Source organism: Grampus griseus (genome assembly GCF_964374135.1).
Source record: "Grampus griseus genome assembly, chromosome: 3".
NCBI classification, from domain to species: domain Eukaryota; kingdom Metazoa; phylum Chordata; class Mammalia; order Artiodactyla; family Delphinidae; genus Grampus; species Grampus griseus.
In genome coordinates, this window is record NC_139019.1 from 925,803 (window position 1) to 940,896 (window position 15,094).

Genomic DNA, 15,094 nt, shown 5'->3' on the forward strand with positions numbered 1-15,094 from the left:
GGCTGGAAGGCTTCCGGCCGGATCAGCAAATGGGGGCAGGGGGTTGGGCAGAGGTGAACCTTCTGCTTCTGTAGGAATCGCCACCAGGAACACCTTGAGCGCCCACCACTCCTTAACACCCGTCCCCTCTGGGGCGCTGGGAACCCCCTCAAGCCGCAGCAGTGTGCCCCCCCCCGCCCCCACCGCAGCTCCCAGAGGCTGCTTGTCCCCTTCCTTCGACTGGGAAGCTGTGTCCAGCTTTGAATGTGAAATGTCCAGACCTTAGCTTGCTTTGGCCCTTTTTTTTACTTAAAGACTTGAGCAAACTTTAACCAATTTCAAAGGCAACACCCATTTGTTATGTTAGGAAGGGCCAATGCCTACCCCTGGTGCATGAATGTCATTCTGGTGCATTTCGTCCGCCGCCGCCCCGATGGGGTCAGACCACGGGCTCCCTCTCCGGCTTCCCTGACTTACGACATGAACACGATGCGAAGGGTCACTCCATCCGGAAGCCGCTGGCTACACAACCTCAATTTTCTCCTCTACAGTTTTCGGGACGGCAGTACGCCAGCTCTTTCTTTCACTTCTATTTCTAAATCCCTCACTGACTTAATAGGACGAATTCAAGATTCCTGTCTCTCTCCGCTCGACAAAGCGTACATAGAAGGTGCGTGTTTCGCAGAGAAATTATAGAAACCAACTCAGCAGGTCGGCAAACAGCCTACGAGGTTGAGTTCTGTGAGGCGTCAGCGGCTGTCTGCGTGCCAGTGAAACCTCCGACCCTCCCTCTGCCATCCAGAAAGCTTTTTCTACAGAAGTTCAATTACGATGCTTCCCCAACGTCCTAGAAAAGCACTAAGAAATCTCAGCGGGACTGGTTCTCCTGTCACAGCCTGCGTCACGTCCGCTGTTGTCTTTCTGATGGAAAAAAACCGCACGTAACAAATACGTCCTCAAGTACATAAGACTTTGCGTTTTATTCGTTCCATTGAAAACCCCGAGTTTGTTGGGAGGCACCCGTCCCACCCCCTCGCGCCCGGCAGGGCCTCTGCAGGCGGCGGGCGCCCCTGCGGCTCCTGGCCCCACACAAGGGGATTCAGTCCCGAGCTCTGTACGTTCACAGTTCTGGATGCCCGCGACCCTAAGTCGCTACGAAAGAGAAGAGTTATCAGGAGGAACAAACATCCATTCGATGTCTGTTTATCAGAGATTTTTTCCTGAAAACGCACAGCGGCATTTCATTCAAAAACCCTTCATCCACAGACGCAGGGCCCAGGCCCTTCCTCGGAACATCTCAGTTCGTTCACCTCCTTCATTGCCAGGTGTGGGTTTTTCTCTTTTAAAAACGAAACTCCACGCATCCCACGATCATGAAGTCAGTCCTGGTCGCTACCAAGGCCGTGCGGGAAGCTCTGTGCCCGACGGGCGGCGCCCTGGAATGTCAGTCACCCCGCACCCTGCGCGGGGCAGGAGGGGCTTCGGAATGAACGCAAGTTAAGGGTGTTTCCTTTTTCTGACGTCTAACCGTAGACACGCACATCTCCAAGCCTCAGGCAGTTAGTAAACATTTCCCCTGTACTTCTGGCTCTGGTGGTCCCTTCCTATGGAGATGCCCCCAGGAGAAATTAGAAACCAAAAAAAATTGCCCAAACAGACCCAGAGGCTTTGCTTCAGGGAACAGACTCAAGTGTGTGGTTGTCATTGTGCTTTGAGGACAGGTTTCTAGTTATGTCACAAGGACATGAATCAAGGTGGTTTCATGAGAGTGAAGACAGCACCTGGAGCCCCTCCCCGAGCCCGGTGGCGCTGCGCCCCACTGACGCCCCCGGACATAGAGAGCGACTGGAGCCCCCCGGGCCTCCCGGGCGCCCCAACTGCCCGTTGCCGCTGCTTCCCACCCCCTCCTTCCCCGAGGCTCATCCGTCTCCAGATGCCCCGAGAACCTGGTGCGAATGGGGGGACAGTCAGCGCAGGCGGGGCCTTCCAGAGTGTCACCATCCCCTGGGGCACCCGGCCCGGGAGACAGGAAACCCTGCCCCCGCCATTTACACCCCGGCCCACCTCATCTCCCCGACATTCAATGCTCTGATCGGAGCTGACACTTTGGTGAAGTAGATCATGTCGCACGGAAACAGAAACCCCAAGCTGGTATAAAAAGAGGGGGTTTGTAAAGGACCGAGGAGACAAAAAAGTGGTTCCGGGCCGGGTGCCTCAGCGGAGAGGAGTTCCCTGGTCGAGAGAGGCCGGAGGGAGAGTTAGCTCAAAGCCCCAGACAGCCTCAGGGTCTGTCAGGAAAAGGGCCTGTAAGTAAACATCCCCTGACCCTCCAAGGAAGATGAAGTAGAAAAGCAATTCTCTTTTCGTAAAAAAATGCTGAGTGTTTCCTGAAGTATCTAAATGAAGTTTATAAAATACTCATGAGCTCCTGCAAATATAGAAACGTTGAAAAATCAGATGGCGGGTCTGCCCACCGATTCCACCGAGGTCGGCAAAGACTTTGTGCCGGAATCGATACGCGGGTGACACGTCCCGCGTTCAGGTGCGCGTGGCAGCCGCCGGCCTGCGCAGCCTGGAACGGACCAGCAGGGACGGTGGGAGAGGATGGAAACAAAACGGGAGGCTCGAGGTGAAAAGAGAGCAACGCCCGGGCCGGCCCCCGAGTGCCGCCTGGAAGGGAGCTCCGGGAGCCGCCCCCATGAGCTCACCGCGCCCGCCCGTCAGGGCAGGGCACGCACAGCCACGGCCTCGGGCCCGCGCTGCTCTAGGACTCGGGCCCGAGGGCAGGAAAGGGACAGCGCGTGTGGGAGCGTGGAGCCCGGATGCTGTCACAGCAAACGGGGCGGCGGCTGCGGAGATGCCTCGTCTGTCCAGAACCTTACGTCCTAGTCCAGCTTCTTACGAAAAGGCTCCGTCCCAGCGGCCGAGTTTTCGGGGCTGAAGTCAGCGCAGAAGCCGTTGGGGGTGGGAGCCAGGGGTGTCTGTGCGCAGCTCTGGGAGTGCGTCTGCTCGGGGTACAGGTATTCCTCCGCGAAGTCGGGGTACGCTTCGGCAAACCTCTCGAAGTCGCCTGGAAAGACAAAGGCACCTTGGTTACCGGCCTGCGGGGGCAAAGGTCTAGAGTCTGGGGTCTCTCCCTGGCGCCCCACTCACACCCTGGGGGCGTCGTGGCATCTACATGGACCCTCGGGAGGCCACGAGAGGCACCGCACCTCAGTTTTCTGTGTGAAGACCAGGGTGGCTCTCACGTCATTTCGGCTACTCCTGCTTTGGGGAAACTAAAGGGTCAAGTCAGGGATGTATTCTGCGTGCTCACATCCTGGCAGCGGCCTCATACCCCCGAGGCAGGAGCCTCGATGGACACAGCTAGGCCCTGGGGACACTGGGTGCACAGAGAGTCACCCCGAGCCATCATGGGGCCTGCGCGGCTCTGTGTCTCCTCGTGGCCCTGGGTCCCGGCGTCGGGGTGGGGAGCGCCCTCGGGCTCGCGCTGGGGCACCCTGGGGGCTCGGTGATGCTCAGAGGCCCGGGCCCAGGGCACTGCAAGCTCCAGCGGCTGCAGGGAAACGCGTGCTCCCGCTGGGAGCGGAGCTGCCTCCACGGGGAGTCTGTAGTCGGTCAGGGCTCCGAGCCTCGGCAGTAGCACCCGCTCCCCGGGAGGCGCGGCCCCCTTTAGCGCAGACACGCGCGCACACCCGGACCAACGCGCTGCGGCACCTGCCTGACATTTGGACGCGATTAAAAACACATCCAAACACAACGTGCACAATGACCTTTCCTGAGCAAACGTCTCCTCTTACTTTAGGGAGATTATGGGCTCATCCTCAGATGTGCACGCGGGCTGGCGTGCTGAGCGGGCCGCCTTCTGGGGCTCCTGCTGCCCCCACACCCCCGGCCTCGGTCCCCAGGCGGGTTCCGGTCCCAGTTCCCGAGGATCTCGGCTGTCCCGCGTTGTGTGGCGACAGGTGACGCAGCCAAAACCCCGGGAGAGGAGATGCCCCAGGAATCGGTCCTGACGGGCCGGGCACGGAGTCCCTCCCCCACCGGGGACCCTGACCTCAGCCTGGCCGCAGCCCCGGGGATGGCGCCTACTTTACAGCTGGGCTGGGAACGTGCTTCTGTTAACGGCCTGCAGAAGCGAGACTGGAAGCTCGCACCCCAGCCCTGCCAGGTTTCAGGAGAGCCTGGCGAGAGTGCAGGGGGCAGTGCCTCCCCCACCTCGCACTAGGGGCGTCCTCCCCAGCTCCCAGCCACTCACCGAACGTGATCCTGCCCTTCTCCTCTTGGTCGATCGCCCGGAAGAGGTCGGTCACGGTCAGTTCAGCCACGCCCAAGGCGGTCTTCAGGATGCTGGACAGGGCGTGCTCGTCTATGCTGCCGTCCTCCTGCGACCCGTACATCTGCAAGGCAGGGGCAGGAGTCACCCCGCGGCCCCGCCAGCCCCGACTATCCAGGGCAGCTGCTTCTCCTCCTTGGCGTTCCCAGCTCTCCGGCCGGCCCAGATAGCACAGGGTCAGAAGGGCCGGAACTCAGCTGCACGACCGAGCCCTCGGGAGCCCTCAGCACCTCGGGCAGGTGGTAGCCGGGAGCCCTCAGCTCCCTGCTCGTGTGTTTTTATTTTTGTTTTTGTTTTTGCGGTACGTGGGCCTCTCACTGTTGTGGCCTCTCCCGTTGCGGAGCACAGGCTCCAGACGCGCAGGCTCAGCGGCCATGGCTCACGGGCGCAGCCGCTCCGCGGCATGTGGGATCTTCCCGGACCGGGGCACGAACCCGTGTGCCCTGCATCGGCAGGCGGACTCTCAACCACCGCGCCACCAGGGAAGCCCTGCTCTTGTGTTTTAAATCCACCAAGAAAGGGTGGTATATACACTGCAACGTGAGGACCTGGCGTTCAGCCTTTGGCTGCGAGGTGCCCACTTCACGGATGCCCACCTGAATGAACACTGCGGCTGTGAGTCGCGGTGACCAGTGAAACCACCAGGAAAGGAGCCAGGCCGCCCCGCCACCATGAGGTCCCCCTTCCAGAAGGCCCTGGGTGACCCGCATAACTGACCACCTCAGGGACCCCGCTTCTCCTCTCCCGTGCCCTAATTCCCACTCTTACGCTTTAAATTCGCCAAGAGTGAACCCCCAAAACCCTAGGCCCCTACCCTCAACCCTGACAAAGGCAGAGCCCCAGATCCACACTCTCGCCCCGTGAGCTGTGACCTCGCTGCCCCCAGGGCACGCCGTGTGCCTCCAGGACCTGTGAGTAACAGACCTTTCTTTTCCAAGCTCCCTGATGGCTGTTGCCGAGGGCGCACTGCAGTCACCCTGAGAGCCCCAGGGGCCAGTCCAGCCGCAGCCCTGGCTACCGACGGGCTGAGACCAGCACACGACTGCATTCCATCCTGCGCCGTGAATTCCTGACGTCCTCCTCCTGCTGCCCTAGTTTGGGAGGAGCGGCCCCTGCCCCCCCCCCCCCACCAGCCTGACCAGGGCTGCAGGAGAGCTAGGGGCCGTCACCGTTGCGCTGTCTATGGGCTCTCCTCCCCACGCTGGGGGCCCCCTGACCAATCTGCTCCCCAACCCCTGGAACTTCTTGGAGCATTCACTCTGCCCTCCCGCCTAGAGGTGGGCTTCCCGCGGCGGGATGTCCACATGAGCAGGACACACCGGCCCCGCTGTGGGGATGCCCGGGCGCGGGGCCGTCTGCCTTCCCGGGGGGCCCGTGAGGGGTGGTCACCGCAGGGGAGGTCGCCGTGGAGCAGTGCCGGGACCCACAAGGCGGCACAAGCGGTGTCGTCCTCCCCGCAGCCCTCGCACCTGCCCTCCGGTGGGGCCTGGTAGCGCTGCTACAAGGTGCTCATGCGTACGCTCAGCTGTTTCACTGAGCAACAAGCTGGCCACCTCCCTGCCAGCCACTGTCGTGGCAGCAGAGTCCACCGCAAGATGTCAGAGAAGCTGCTGCAGGGCCACCAGATGGGCGTGGCCGAGGCAGCACCGGCACGGGGGCGATGAGCCCAAGGGCAACCCTGGGAGGTGCCCGCCAAGGCCGGAGGGGACAGGCTTTCCGAGACAGGGCGCTACCAAGGACCGCCGCCGTCTGATTAGCCCCCGTGGCCTGGCCCGCAGAAGCCGCCCTGCACCGTGGGGGACTCTCCCAGTCTGCCATGGAGAGGGTCTGCTAGGGTCAGGAGGGAGAGAAGGGGTTCTCCCGGCAGTGAGTGACCGCGGCTTCCTGACCTATACATCATATTTTCGTGAGTCTGGCTAATGTGAGTTGCACCTGTGAGACACAGACAGAATGTCTCTAGGTGGCAAAGCGAGCCCAGCTCCACCCTAGGGGACTGACCAGGTGAGGCCATGCTTGAGGGCAGCCAGGTGGATCTGCGGGCAGGCCGGGACCCCATAATGGGCCTTCCCCAGACTCACTGCACCCATGGTGAACGGCCTGGCTCTGGGCTACGCTGGGGCAGGCGGCTCCTTAGTCCCAAAGCCCTGCTTTCCTCTGGTCAACACGCTGATGGGGAGGCCGTGTTGGGAGACAGAACCCATTGGTCCCGCTCAGGCGTCCAGGACTCAGGAAGACCCTTCCCCACACTCTTCTTACGAGTGAGGGCTCTTTAAATTCCAGGGAGAAATAAAGTAGAGGAGGTTTGCCGGCCTCTTTACAAACAACGGCTGCAGTACAAGCTTATGTGAGAAGAGCAGGCAGACGGCAAGTTTACCAAAGTCATAAGGGCTATAAAAGGTCTCACAGGCCTCACGTGACCCAGGTCTCACCGACCCCACAACTTACAGGTCGCGTAAACGCCACACTTACCTTGAACGCCAGCCGGATGGTGTCCAGGGTCTGCGACGGCCGGCAGACGACGGACAAGGCGACCACGTACTCCCGCATGTCCATCTCCCCGCCGCCCTTCTGGGAAGAGACGCTTTCAGGGACAGCCCTGCCCCCTCCCGAGCATGGGTGTGACGTCACAGGCCTTTTGGCAACCCGCTTACAAAAACCTCAACTACAGGCGTGTTTATCAGCAAACGTTGATTTAAAGCCAAATTTCTAGGTGCATTCGACAGCATCTTTTGGGGAGAAAATACCCCCAGAGACTGGGTGGCTGGCAGGATGGGCAACAAGGGCTGGTCTCCCCTTCTCTGCTTCCAAAATTGTCTGAAGAACATTTCTATCACAAGGGAAACAGCTGCCCCCAAGCCCCCCCAACAAGGCCGTACCTCATCAAACAGGGCAAACAGGTCCTCCAGCGCCCGGGACTCGGGGACCTCCAGCTGCGCCGCGAACTTGGGCAGCGTCAAGCTCCCGCCCTGCTTCATCCTCGCGCTTTCTGCATGTCGGTCCAGATCGCGTTCGAGTTTTTCTGGTTTTAGCCTAAACAAAAAATGAGGGGAACATTCTTTTTCAATAAAATTACAAAATGCTGAAAATGGCAGATTTACTGTCATGTATTAAGACCCAACAAAACATTAAAACGATTCATAGACCAAGCAGCAGTCAGTCCTCGAGAAGAGAGGCTCTTCCAGGAGCTTGAAGGCACGAGTGTGCCCTGTGTGAGCGTCCGCACAAGCACTGACACCCCTGTGGGTGTGCGGGCCCCACCCTTAGGCAGGTCCTCAGGGGATGGCGGACGGTGGTGGCGGGTGGGGCGCGTCCCTAAAGAGACAGCCAGGGCCGACCATTCAGGGTTTAAGACACTTACTTCTGTGTGGAATTTGAAAAAAAGAGAAAAGAAAAAAACCCCAAACCTCAGAAAAAGCACCATTAATTATCTCGATCGCCCGCCACCCGTGACCTCCAGCTCGGTCACCAAGTGCCCAGGCGGAGACCCTGCGGTGGCCTGGTGGGCGTCACAGGCGCCCACAGGAGCACTGCCTCCAACTGGGTGCTCGAGAGAAAGCAGCAGGGAACTCACCCCAGCCCCCTCACCAGCCTGGCAAACTCGAGAAGGCATGTGTCCGCGGGGAGACGAAGCTGGCCTTCCGCCAGGGCCAGCTGGCAGTCCTCAAACGTGTAGTCAGTTACGGAGACGCCCAGGGCCCTGCGGGAGAGAAGGGCACTGCCATCAGCCGGCCCCTCGGGGCAGCAGAGCAAGCGCGCTGGACGCTGAGGTGGGCGGGAAGGTGATGTTTAAAGGCCACGTTCAGGCGGTCCCCTGGTGGCCTAGTGGTTAGGATTTGCCACTTTCACTGCAGCGGCCCGGGTTCCATCCCTGGTCGGGGAACAGCCCTACATGCCTCGAGGTGTGGCCAAAATAGAAACAGACAAACAAATCAATAATAGAATAAAGACCACGTTCAGCTAAACATAAAGGCCGAAGAGCTGACCCCAAAGCTCAGTTACGTGGAACCTGGGGCCGCCCCGGCTTCGTGGTTAGCCTCTATCGCTGTGGTTTCCGCCCTCTAGGGAGCTAGCACGCATCTAGCGCCTTGAAGAGGGCGACGCTGCCCGCACTGGTGCTCAGCTCAGCTCAAGTCATCTTTGCGGGCAGCAGGGGCCACTGCTATCTGTGCTGGTACCACCCTGAAGTGAGAGGGAGAGTCAGAACCCAGTCATTCCAAGAGCGGCGTCAGATTTCAAGAAAAATGGCCTCCTGACTATCATGGAAAGCGCGTTCATGGCAGGAAATTTACCACATACAGAAAACTGGCCCCCAAGCCCGCCTCCGTCACTGAAAGGGCGTTTACTCATTCCGATGGGACAGTCGGCCCTCCGGATCCGCGGTTCCACATCCAAGGACACGGGGGGCGGCTGCACTAGACTGTCTCACAGGAGGGACTCGAGCATCCTTGGGTTTTGGTCTCCGAGGGTCCGGGAACCAGCCCCTGGCGGTACTGGGGCACCGCTATAGCTCCTTGCTGCCATGGCAACGCTGTGTGCGTCAGGTAATAAGGAAACAGCGAAGCTGAAGGCCTCTTTCCGGGGCTGCTAAGCTCCCCTTAGGAGCGCGTAGGCCTGGTCGCGTGGGGACGGACGCCAGAAGCGCCCCAGGAGCTCCCGGGCTATCCACAGGAAGGGGGACGGGGCTGGCTCAGGGCCGCCTGCAAAGCTGTCGGGACCCCGGCCCTTCCCGGGTGCAGCCCCGGTGTGACTAAAGACCAGGCAGGTGACGGCCCACGCCCGTGGTTCTGGCTGTGAGGCAAGGGGAGACCCGATGGGTTTCTGCCCTTTTCCACTGAACACGACGTGTCTCTGTTAACACCGATTATAGGATGCCATAGAAGTTTCTTTAGGATACATATTTAAAATATTTAGTAGTTAATTTGTCTGAACACGAACAACGACAACAAAAAATTACACCTAACCTGTCAGGCCTGCGACTCTGTGGGTATTATTTTCTTATCTAGAGGTTGATCAAGGGTGTCACTCACTGCCCTGACTTCCCAAACGCTGGGAGTTGAGAATCTCCCGCATGCCGGCAGCTCTGTGTTCGCATGTGGGATTCGGAGAAGGGGGGCCTGAGGGGAGCGGGCGCGTCTGGCTGGACTCCACTGCCGGCGCCTAACACTCTGAGGGCGCCTGGGCGGACTGAACGCCTGGCTGAGTTCAATTCACGTGTGCCGAGGTTAACGCATGACTTTGCTCAGCGTGTCTCACAGAACGCACTAGAGCGGGGACGACGCATCCCTCGTGAGGAGATGGACTTTCCCTTAGAAACTAAGTCGCGCCAGGCAGCCGTGTGCACCTCCCCACAGGTGACGCCGTCCGAGCACCCCTCCAGGCACCGCAGTGGCCGAACTCAGAGGCAGCCTCTGCCCCGGAGAAGAGAGGAGGGGAGGGAGGGGCTGGGACTGAGAGGAAGGGTGACGGCACCTGGGGTCTGCGCTGAGGCTGCCAGGGCCCGAAACAAGCGGGAACTGCAGGGAAGTAGGAAGTGAGAATATTCCTAGCTACACACACACTGTGGTACGAGCAGCGCGAGATTAAGTGCACAAATACCACACTCAGCTCGGCGGGACGGAGGCAGAACCTTAGTAACGCTGTCTGGGTAGATGGCACGTGTCGAGGACGCACCAGCCCAGGCCCCGCTGCCTGTCTCCAAGGGACGCACACGGACGCAGCCCCCGTGGGGACTGCTGGCTAATGGGGACGTTTGCAATGTGCAGAATTAAGTGGCAATGAACCATCTTCCAAATGTTGAACAAGCAGAAACGTCCTCCAACAGGATCAGGAGACAATGCACGCAGCCAAGCACACGCTGGCTGATGCCCAGCCTAGGCTGGCTCCAGCCGCCTCCCCGACGCCGCTGACTGGCTTTACAGCGAGGCCACGGCACTGGCGGACACGGACCCTGGGTAACAAATACTCAGGGTGGCCAAGGGCACCGGGGCTTCCCCGCCGCGGAAGGGGCGCGCACTCACTCTGCCATCACGTGCCGCACGTTGCTGGCGTACAGAGCGGGGTCCTGCTTCTCCTCCTCCGACGGGGTGTACACGGGAAGGAACTGTGCACACAGAGACGCCGGTTACCCGCACGAGCACAAGACACTGCCCTCGCCCCCCCCCACCACCACGATGACAACCTGCTCCCGGACAAATCAAGACCTCTGTCAGAGCGCCCTCCACCGGCATCGTCTCTGGAGTTGTCACTGCTGCCCATGCACGCACACGTGTGTAAACTCACAACCCACCTTTCCTCAGCAGGAGCACCACTCCTCCGACACAGAAGCCAGAGAGTCGTGCTTACGACTTCGCACAGGGGCTTAGTCTTTGGAATCGAAAGAACCGCAGGTGTGCTTCCACCTCTAAAGTCTCAGTTTTGTGTTGCGGGTAACACGACAAATTATTTCCACTTGAAAGACTATTATTAGCTTTTTGACAACTACTGCATTTGCAGAATATAATAAACTGTCCCAGGAACGTGTGTCTCTGCGTGTTTTAAATAAGTACGTCTCACAGCCTGTGCCGACCCCCCATTGTAGAAAAGGAAAATGACCATCACTGAGCCCTTTTCTCTAGTATGGACATTCAAGAATACAGGAACATCCCCAAATCCTATCAGTTCTCATCGTATAATGCTAGTCTCTCGCTTACTGCTACCTTTTTAAAAACTTTGTAAGTTGCAACAGTTCCTCATATCAGCACTGGCGTCTTGTAGGAGTGACGCAAAGAATTTAGAGTGATTTCACAAAGCCATACAGTTTCTTTCCAACTCTTCAAATTAGAAACCAGTCTGAAACAGAGCATCTTCCTTGGAGTCTCTCCCCGCTGCTGCCTCTCGGCCACCAGCAAACGAGCCACATAAAATACCGTGGGTTGCAGGCCAGCCACCCTTGGACCCGGGCCACGGCCCTTCCAGCCCAGTCCTTCATAATTAAGCGGCTTATGTTCTACTGAAGTGAAAAACCTGGCTGAAAGCCGGGCTCATTTGTAAATTCGGTATTACTCTGCAGTATTTATCAGAAGGTAGCAAATGAAATGCTTTAAGTTGTGTAAGACTCATCTCTCATGTTCAGGTGTAGGAGTAGCAGGTTAACTCCCCTTTGAAGAAAATAAACCCTATTCCTCATCCACTCAATTAAGTTTACAGGCTGCATGAATGTGACCATACTTATTTGAGTAGGGAGGACAGGTATTGTGACTTTGGAAACGGGCTGAATGCGGGGAGGCAGTCTACCTGGTCTGACCAAGTATTAAACAGGATAACAGTATGATAAGTTTAGCAGTTCGATATCAGCAGTGTCAGTACTGGGTAGAAGTAGAAGCCAAAAGAATCAGTAATTGCAGGTATGCCCTTAAGCTATGCTAACCATAATAAAAGAATGACGGGCTTAGCTTCCTGTTGATTTTTAAAATCCTATCTGAATGGATAAACAGTCACGCAAGAGACACAAAGTTGATGCAAACCCCCTGGGAAGCACCTTTGAGGAGCCATGCGAAATGGAAAAAGTTCAAAGCAAGACAGATGACGTATAACTTTGGATCTGTACAGATAGCAACATGACGTTGTATAATATTATATCTACAGAGACCCCTATATATCATTGTATCCATATAACATTATATGTATAGAGACATCAAAATAACATTGTGTAACGCTGTATCTATAGAGACCACAATGTAACATTATAACAATACAGACAGAATAACATTGTAGAACATGGCATCTGTATAAACTCCCACACAACATTGTGTAACACTGTATCTATACAAACCTCAATTTCCACTTGATTGTGAAACTGACACAACGTGAGCCACAGGATTTTCAACCTTAAAAATGAATGGATTTCAGCACTGGTTAAAAGCTTCCCAATTCCTTTTAGTTAAAGTCTCCAGACCCCGCTCCCCTGCAGAGAGCACCACCGAGCAGGCAATGCTCCTTCCCGAGGGGATGCGGTGCCTTCCTCAGCCTAAACCTGAACCTTAAACACACCGCTGAGTGACAAGGCTACTTTGATTAAACAGAAGCCGCCACTGAGCTTATTAAACACACGCACACCCGCCTGGCTGTGCCCTGTCTGACCTCCGGCTCAGGAGGTCTTGTCTACCCGACCCGGGCCCCTCCTGGCTGTCCCAGGCCCTACATCATGCCATCCCCATGCCCAGGCCACTGGGACCCTGAAGGATCCCCTTCCCAGACACTCCCCAGCTTCCGCCCACTCCGCCCTCCAGCCTCAGCACTGCTTCCCCCCCCCCACCCTGGATGCGCCAGGGGCCTCGGAGGGCTCTGCGTGGCCTCACCGCCCGGCCCTCCGCCTCCGAAAGCCAGCCCACATGCCGGCGCCTGGACCCCCGTACGCCCCCAGCGGCCGCGCGGGAGGAGGCCCCACGCTCCCCTCTCCTCTCCGGGCCGACCGTGTGCAGCTGATCGCCGAGCTGACAGACACAGGCGGGAAGAGAAGTTCTCAGTTACGTTCCCGCCAGGGCCCTGGAATCCAGGAGTGGGAAGAAGGCCAGCCTCGTGCAGCTAGCCTCCCTGGGCCGAACCGAACTGCCGCCCAGCAGCAGTGGCCCTGCGCTCCGTTTCTGCCTTTGCTAAAGTACGCAGCACAGCGGTCACTGGAGCGGGCCTGCTTTCCTGGGAGGACAGGACAAACAAGACAGGGCGGGGTCTGACTTACGCTCCGGGGCCTTGCCACGTCCAGGTGATGGTGTCCTGGGGGCAGGAAAGGAGCGATGAGTCAGGAAGGAAGCCCTGGGCGCCGCGCCCCTCCTCCTTGCCCGCGGGCATGCCGGCCTCGCCCCGCCCGGACCCCAGAGGCGCTGTCTTCCCTACCAGCCACGTCCCCTCTGGGGCAGGGGAGAAGGGGGAGCCCACCACCGCAGGTCCCCCCAGACTCGCTCACCTCTCCTCCCACGGCCCCGGGGTCACCCATCCCAGCATCCGCCCAAGACCCCGTCCTGCCCCCCTTCTGCCTCCGCCTTCTCCGGGCGCCCGGGGCAACTTCAGTCCACACCCGGACCTGCTCTGTGCTCTGCAGGCCCCGCCCTGCCCATCACCACCACCTAGCCAGGTGATGCTGTTGGCAGCCCCGTTCCAGCTCCACACCCACTTGAGCCCCCAGGGTCCCCGCCTGGACTCTCGGTCAGAGACGCGCCCCCGACGGTCAGCCCCGGACGGGGGCAGGGAGCACGGAACAAAGTCACAGGGCCGCATCTCCCCCACCCCGTGCCTGCCCGGGGTCCCACAGGAACATTTCAGATGCCCTCCATCCTCAGCCACCTTGGTGAGGACCGTGGGTGACACATGTGCTGCTTCTGCCCTGACACCGGTCACCCACCAGGGCTTCCTTCTCTCGCAGGCCTGACACCCACCTGCCCCCTTATGGCTCCTGGAAACCCACCTGCCACGGGGCGTCCCACACGCAGTCCCCAGCCCAGCCCCCTCCACGCAGGTCGGTGCTCAAACCTTAGCCAGCCGAAGAGCACGTGACACAGACTGTGAGCGCAAGGCGGGGGTCACCGTTCCCCGAAGAGCCCAGCGCCGTGCTTCCAATACGCGGATGCAACAAACTTAAAAAGGGGAAAATCTAGAATCCTACACACAGGTGACGGATTCTCATTCTCAGAAGCTGGCTAGCGAACGCACCTCTTCAGAGCTGTAGGAACAGCTGTGTCTGCCGGCCCGTGCGGCTGCCACTTCTGACTGGCGCTCACACACTGGGCCTGTCCACACCCATGGGCACACGGTCAGTGCACTGACCTTGGACCCCAGGGCCCTGGCCCGGAAGAGGGAGGGCTGAAAGCCCCTGGTGCCCACAGATGTCACACGGGGGTTACAGGCAGGGCGGCCCAGGAGGAGTGCCCACAGGCACCAGAACCTCGTCCGGGCCCCCCACCCTGCGAGCTGAGCTGGGGCCCGTCCAGATCACCTTTCTGCACCTGGCAGAGGGACCACGGAGGTACTTAGCCTCTTTCCCTCCTGCTGCCAGCCTCTGGGAATTAAATATTCTCAGTTTTAAAGTGTCCCAGAGTGCGAGCTGGGAGGCAAGAGCCACTGGGGACCCGGGGGTCTCACACCTACACGTCAGGCTCAAGGAAGGGCCAGGGCTTTGCGATCCATGAAAGCGGGACTTGTGAGCTAGTGCCTGGGAGTGTGGCAGAGTGCCAGGGTAGATGGAGACAATGTCCTGAGATACCGGGCAATTCTCAGGCCCAGGAAATTCACTGGACATTCATGCCAGGGAAACACACTCACCAGTTTGTTTGGGTACCGCAAAACCACCGGCTGGACGGGAACTCCTGGGATAAACGCACCTGCAGAGGGAGAAAGGGACACCTCTTATCTCCATGGCAGCAAGTCCCCTGCCCATACTTCCCGTGTGGGTCTCAGAACAAAGTGGGCTTCTCTGACAGGCCTTCCCGGTCAGCGGTCATTCAGTGCTGGGCAGGTTTCCTCAACATCTGTGCCAGCCGTGGACACTCAGAGAAAACCCCAGGGTCACAGGAAACAGGCACAAGGGCATCTCCTGGGTGAGGCGCTTTGGTGGGAGTGAGGGTCTCCCCCACCTTCTCGAGGCAGAAAAGAAATAATTAAGAAAACTACTTACCAGGCTTGAAGGTAATTAGGCAGGTCCTGTTGGTACAAGTGCCTTCTGGGAAAATCATTATCTTGAAATGGAAAAAAAAATCAGCATCAAAGGGACAGTTCCGAGTTCACAGGGGCCAATTTCACAACCTATTT

The 15,094-nt window shown here is 58.7% G+C and overlaps 1 protein-coding gene across 1 annotated transcript in view; it reads right to left on the minus strand.

The window, feature by feature from the left end:
* Window positions 1-2,791: 2,791 nt before the first annotated feature.
* LPCAT1 (lysophosphatidylcholine acyltransferase 1) overlaps window positions 2,792-15,094 on the minus strand; it is a gene marked incomplete at its 5' end in the record, with an annotated part of 38,723 nt that continues 26,420 nt past the window's right edge. Inside the window, 10 exons of the mRNA XM_082652509.1 lie at window positions 2,792-3,049; window positions 4,238-4,379; window positions 6,785-6,883; window positions 7,192-7,345; window positions 7,887-8,012; window positions 10,333-10,415; window positions 12,126-12,180; window positions 13,032-13,066; window positions 14,609-14,667; window positions 14,961-15,021. Coding sequence (XP_082508635.1) covers window positions 2,865-3,049; window positions 4,238-4,379; window positions 6,785-6,883; window positions 7,192-7,345; window positions 7,887-8,012; window positions 10,333-10,415; window positions 12,126-12,180; window positions 13,032-13,066; window positions 14,609-14,667; window positions 14,961-15,021 — 999 coding nt within the window. The 3' untranslated portion in view covers window positions 2,792-2,864. The remainder of the gene's footprint in view (window positions 3,050-4,237; window positions 4,380-6,784; window positions 6,884-7,191; window positions 7,346-7,886; window positions 8,013-10,332; window positions 10,416-12,125; window positions 12,181-13,031; window positions 13,067-14,608; window positions 14,668-14,960; window positions 15,022-15,094) is intronic.